Source organism: Lucilia cuprina, unplaced genomic scaffold (genome assembly GCF_022045245.1).
Source record: "Lucilia cuprina isolate Lc7/37 unplaced genomic scaffold, ASM2204524v1 Scaffold_758, whole genome shotgun sequence".
Classification (NCBI taxonomy): Eukaryota; Metazoa; Arthropoda; class Insecta; order Diptera; family Calliphoridae; genus Lucilia; species Lucilia cuprina.
In genome coordinates this window covers 1-6,137 of record NW_025805707.1, presented here as the reverse complement: position 1 = coordinate 6,137, position 6,137 = coordinate 1, and the positions used below count along the sequence as shown (strand labels likewise).

The 6,137-nt window shown below is 27.9% G+C and overlaps 1 protein-coding gene across 1 annotated transcript; it reads left to right on the top strand.

Annotated features, from left to right (window-relative positions):
• The first annotated feature begins 258 nt into the window (after window positions 1-258).
• Window positions 259-1,316, top strand: LOC111678031 (adenylate cyclase, aggregation specific). The gene is made up of 2 exons (XM_046955885.1): window positions 259-890; window positions 964-1,316. Exons 1-2 carry the CDS (start codon window positions 594-596, stop codon window positions 1,177-1,179), a joined length of 513 nt encoding a protein of 170 aa, XP_046811841.1. The 5' UTR covers window positions 259-593; the 3' UTR covers window positions 1,180-1,316.
• Window positions 1,317-6,137: the final 4,821 nt, after the last annotated feature.

Genomic DNA, 6,137 nt, shown 5'->3' with positions numbered 1-6,137 from the left:
GTCTATAGTATAGTCTATAGTCTAGTCTATAGTCTAGTCTATAGTCTAGTCTATAGTCTAGTCTATAGTCTAGTCTATAGTATAGTCTATAGTCTAGTCTATAGTCTATAGTATAGTCTATGGCCATGATATAGTTATATGGCCATGATATAGTCTGACTACAATATGGCAGGTAGTCTTCACTTAAGTCTGTTCTACAATCATGACATGCTTGACTATATCAAGACTATAGTCTGGTCGTTTGTTCACAATAATAACATTTCTTTCTTTACCCTTTCCATAGGCGCCAAGAAAAAGAAGCTAGTCGCCGCGAAAAAGAGGCACGCAAAATCGAACGCGAAACCGCAAGACGTCTCGAACGCGAGGCGGCCAAATTGGAAAAACTCAATCGTAATGCAGAGAAAATTTCACGCAGCACTGAACGTGTTAGCGGTCCTACACCACGTTCCGGTTCGCTTGAGCGTCGACGCAGTGGCGATGAATTGCCCGTACTCAATCAGTCTACCGTACACGGTATTGCTAGTCCTAATCGTAGACCCACCATTTTCGATGTATTTCGTCAGCGTGGTAAATCGGATGCGAAAAAGCAGAAAATGCTATTGGATCCATTGTCGGCGGCTGCAGCAGCATCGGGAAATGAGATGGGCAGTGCCAGTAGTACACACTCGTCATCGGGTGTGGGCGGTGGAGGAGGTGGTGCCGGTGGTGGCGGTACTGGTGTTATGAATTCCATGAAAGTAGCTTTACAAAATTCCGGCCTTATAGGTGGCGGCCATCATCAGAAGCAGCAACAGCATCCCGCGGTGACGATAACAACGGCCGAGGGTACGTCGGTGAAGAATAAGTACAAAGATGGTTCGGCCCATCCGCATCAGGGTAGTGATGCTCATGTAGGTTTTTTTGTTCTTGTCTATTTCGTTAGTAAAAGTTTTTGGTGTTAATTTCTTGCTTTTTTCGTTGCAGTATTATCATACAGTTACGGCTGTACGTAGAGCCGATGCTTCCCGTTCGCCTATGACCAAAGTGATGGACTTGTTTAGACATCGTTCAAATTCTGCAGCCACAGAAGCTGATAAACGTAAAGCGGTGAGTTTACAAATTTTTTGTTTTCTTTTATTAAGGCGTTATTACACTACATTATGTTGGGTTGTGAACTTGACTAAATTTGTTTTGAGGTGATTTAGTTAAGACACTTTGTTGTGTGGTGTATTTTATATATCAATTGGAATAGCTACCAGCCGATAGATGTCGCTTGTACATTTTTTGAGTTTTATTGAAGCAATCAATGAACACTGACCAAAAGTAGTATTTTACTACTTATTTGACAACATTTTGTTTTTGTGAGTTCTTTTCTACTACATTTGTTCAAAATTTAAACATTTTTCGTTTCAATTTTATTAAAATATTATAAATTTAAAATAAATTGCTAAAAACTAAAGAATTTAAAAAAATTTCAAAAAGTAGTATTTTAATACCTTTTATAAAATTTACAATTTTTTAGCTTTTAAGTTAAAATTTGTTTTTAAAATTCAAGAACTAGTTGAATTAATGAAAATATTCTTAAAAATTTTTTTGCTTCAAATCTTTAAATTAAAATGAAATTGTTTGAATTTTATGAATTTCAATATTTTAAAAAAAGTAGTATTTTTACTACTATTAAAAAAAATACTTTTATTTGGTCCTTTTTTAATTAAATTTCTTTTAAATTTTACAAATATGGACAATATCATATAACTGCATATGAATATAACAAAAATAAAAAAGTAGTATTTTACTACCTTTTTGCTAAATTCATAGTTTTTTAAGTTTTTCTTGAAAATTTGGCTTAAAGTTATTGTAAAACTATTAGTTATCGTTGAAGTTTCTTAAAATCTACAAAAAAAAATCAAAAATAACAAAAAGTAGTATTTTACTACTTTTTTCATATTACAAATTAAAGACATTTTTGTCTTAATTTCATTGTTATTATATTAATACTTAAATAATTATATAAAATAATATTAAAATTTCAACTTTTAAAAAAATAGTAGATATACTACGTTTTTGTAAAATTGGAATTTTTAAAAGTTTTTATTTAAAAATTTAGTTTTAAAATACTGTACATTCAAAATCCACCTTTAAAATATTGACAAATCGTATAATTAAAAAAGTAGTATTTTACTAACTTTTTTCAATTGCAAATTTATGATATTTTTCCCTTTATTTCATTGTTGTTAAACTTAAACTTCAACAATTTAATAAAATTATCATAAAATTTCAACATTTAAAAAAGTAGTAGTAGTTTTACTACTTTTTTCAAAAATAGAATTTTTAAGAGTTTTTGTTGAAAATTCATTTTTATCGTTTAATTAAAATTTATATTTAAAATTAAAAAAATATTAGAAAAGTAGTATTTTACTACCTTTTTTTTAAAATTGTAAATTTATGATATTTTTGTTTTCCTTCATTTTTATTGTACTTAAACTTCAATTATTTAGTAAAATTATCTTTAAATTTCAAAATTTTAAAAAGTAGTAGTTTTACTACTTTTTTCAAAAATGGAATTTTTAAGAATTTTTACTCAAAAAGTAGTATTTTATTTTACTACCTTTTTAAAATTTTTAATATTTTAGTGTAAATTTCTTTGTTTTTATATTAAAACTTAAGAAACTAAATAAAATTATATTAAAATTCTTATTATACAAAAAAGTTACATTTTACTACTTATTTTAGAAATTGAAATTTTTAATATTTTTTAAGCAAAATTTTTATGTAATTTGAAAAAAATCATAAAAATATAAGGAAACTGATTAACTTTATAGTATTCCCCATAATTAGCCAGCAATAAATCTCTAATTGCCCACATAATTTGAACAGATTATAATCGTACGTTGTTTTTATAACATTTCAATAAACATTTTTGTGAATTATTAGCACAAAAAAAACACTCTGTATGACGCATTTGTTGAACTGATTAAAATTAGTTGTTTAATCTAAAACAAGCTTTAACACCTATAAACAAAATATTGTTGCAATTGCAGGAATATTTTTTTTTCAATAACAAAACTATTCACAACACTCTAGACATAGAGGTGCTAAAGATAATGGACAAGCGATAAAGTACCCGAAGCAATTATAAAGATTTCTTATCTTTTTTTGATGTTAAAAATAACAAAACACGTAATCAATAATTTATATAAAAAACTATTAACAAAAAACACACAACAATTTATTGACAGCGGTCAAATATTATTAAAATTTGAAATTAAAAAACAAAAATCCACTTTTCATAACGCTTTTGTTTTGCAAAGCAATACAAAAAGCTTTTTTACTTCCGTTGTTTTGTTTACATTTTGTTGCTGCTCTCTTGCTTTTCTTGGTGTCTCTGTTATTGTTTTCCGCTTTACTCATTAAAGGAGAACAATTTTTTTTAAATATCTACTACTTTTTAAAAAAACATTAGATTTAGGTCTATAGTCTATAGTCTAGTCTATAGTCTAGTCTGTAGTCTAGTCTATAGTCTAGTCTATAATCTAGTCTATAGTCTAGTCTATAGTCTAGTCTATTATTTAGTCTATAGTCTTGTTTATAGTTTAGTCTATAGTTCAATCTATATTCTAGTCAATAGTCTAGTCAATAGTCTAGTCTATAGTCTAGCCTATAGTCTAGTCTATAGTCTAGTCTATAGTCTAGTCTATAGTCTAGTCTGTAGTCTTGTCTATAGTCTAGTCTATAGTATAGTCTATAGTCTAGTATATAGTCTAGTCTATAGTCTAGTCTATAGTCTAGTATATAGTCTAGTCTATAGTCTAGTCTATAGTCTACTCTATAGTCTACTCTATAGTCTAGTCTATAGTCTAGTCTATAGTCTAGTCTATAGTCTAGTCTATAATCTAGTCTATAGTCTAGTCTATAGTCTAGTCTATAGTCTAGTCTATAGTCTAGTCTGTAGTCTAGTCTATAGTCTAGTCTGTAGTCTAGTCTATAGTCTAGTCTATAGTCTAGTCTATAGTCTAGTCTATAGTCTAGTCTATAGTCTAGTCTATAGTCTAGTCTATAGTCTAGTCTATAGTCTAGTCTATAGTCTAGTCTATAGTCTAGTCTATAGTCTAGTCTATAGTCTAGTCTATAGTCTAGTCTATAGTCTAGTCTATAGTCTAGTATATAGTCCAGTCTACAGTCTAGTCTACAGTCTAGTCTATAGTCTAGTCTAAATTCTAGTCTATAGTATAGTCTACAGTCTAGTCTATAGTCTAATCATTAGTTTAGTCTATAGTCTTGTTTATAGTTTAATCTATAGTTCAATCTATAGTCTAGTTAATAGTCTATAGTCTAGTCTATAGTTTAGTTTATCGTCTAGTCTAGTCTATCGTCTAGTCTATAGTCTAGTATATAGTCCAGTCTACAGTCTAGTCTACAGTCTAGTCTACAGTCTAGTCTATAGTCCAGTCTATAGTCTAGTCTATAGTGTCTAGTCTACAGTCTTGTCTACAGTATAGTCTATAGTCTAGTCTATAGTCTAGTCTATAGTGTAGTCCACAGTCTAGTCTACAGTCTAGTCTAAAGTCTAGTCTACAGTCTAGTCTACAGTCTAGTCTATTGTTTAGTCTATAGTCTTGTCTATAGTTAAGTCTATAATCTTGTCTATAATCTAGTCTATAGTATAGTCTATAGACTACAAGTCTATGGACTTGTCTACAGTATATTCTATAGTCTAATTTATAGTCCATAGTCTGGTTTTAGTCTGTATTCCATAGTCTAATCCATTGTCTAGTTTAGCGCAAAATTAATTTAGTACCTTAAAACACAAAAAAGCACTAATTAGTTATGAGCCTGGTACACATTTGCCAGTGTCTCGACGAAGGCGTATGATTGATATTACTAATACATTAGTACTTATACGATTACATTCTACAACCGGCTTACGAAGGCGTATGATTTATTTCCCATGTCTCTCTTGTATTTGTTATTTATGTTTTGTTTTAATTTAAGGGTAAATGTTTTTGTTTTTTCATGAGAAAAAAAACTAGAGAGCTTTTTATTATTGTTTGGCTCTTAATAATCCATCAAGATTGAGTAAATCTAACGGAGACTAAATAAAAACAAAACAAAAACAAACAAGTGAATATGAAAGAACAACAAAAAACAGTTAAAGTCAGCTGTTTAGTTGTCAGACTAAATAAGTGTGTTTTTTCTTTTTTTTTAATTTAATATTGTTTTTTCGTTTAATGTTTTTTTCTAATTTAGTCCAATTTTGTTGTATACCTATGACGGGCCAGCGAGCGCGTTTAATTATTAAAAAAAACAAACTATAAATGTTTTTAACCTTTAAACGTTAAATAAAAACTAATTTTGTTAAAAAATATTATTTCGCATTTCATAACGTGTGTTTTTTTGTTGTTATAATTATTATTTTTTGTTGTTGTTTATTAAATAAAAAAGAATTTCCATACGTGCTGCTAGTCTAATTGTTTAATATTTACAAAAAAAATATTTACATGTTTAAAGAAAATTTGTAAAAAAAAAATTAAAAAAAATAGAAAAAATACAAAAGAAATATTTAAAAAAAAATGTGGTAAATTGTTAGAAATTGTTAAAAAAAAAATAAAAATAATTTAGATATTGAATAAATTATACGAAAAAAATTAAATAACAAATTTGTGTTATTTGTGTTTTAAACAACATATAAATAAAATTTCATGTTGTGTTTTATTATAAAATTGCTGTGTTGCTGGCGTAATTAAAGAAATTGTCAGTTGCAAAAATTATTAATTATTTAAATGGATAACAGAAAAAAGAAAAAGATGCCAGAAAAAAAACAAATGGAAATGTCTTGTTAAGTTTATTTGTTTATTTTGAAAAATTGTAATTTATATAAATGACACTTAGATGAATTATTAAGGTGTTGCCTTTAATTTGACATTTATATTTTCGGGGATTATTGACCCTATTCGAACTTATTTGAATATGAAAGAACAATATAGAAAAGACATTATTCAATGATTTACAACGTTTTTCATAAGCCTTTTCCTTTTTTAGAAGCCAGAGAACGATAGATAGATATATAGATAGATAGATAGATAGATAGATAGATAGATAGATAGATAGATAGATAGATAGATAGATAGATAGATAGATAGATAGATAGATAGATAGAT

Coding starts and splice junctions, on each gene's coding strand:
- LOC111678031 (XM_046955885.1), top strand. CDS start 594: ATGCTATTGGATCCATTGTCGGCGGCTGCAGCAGCATCGGGAAATGAG. Junction 891..963: donor ATCAGGGTAGTGATGCTCAT/GTAGGTTTTTTT, acceptor TTTTCGTTGCAG/TATTATCATACAGTTACGGC.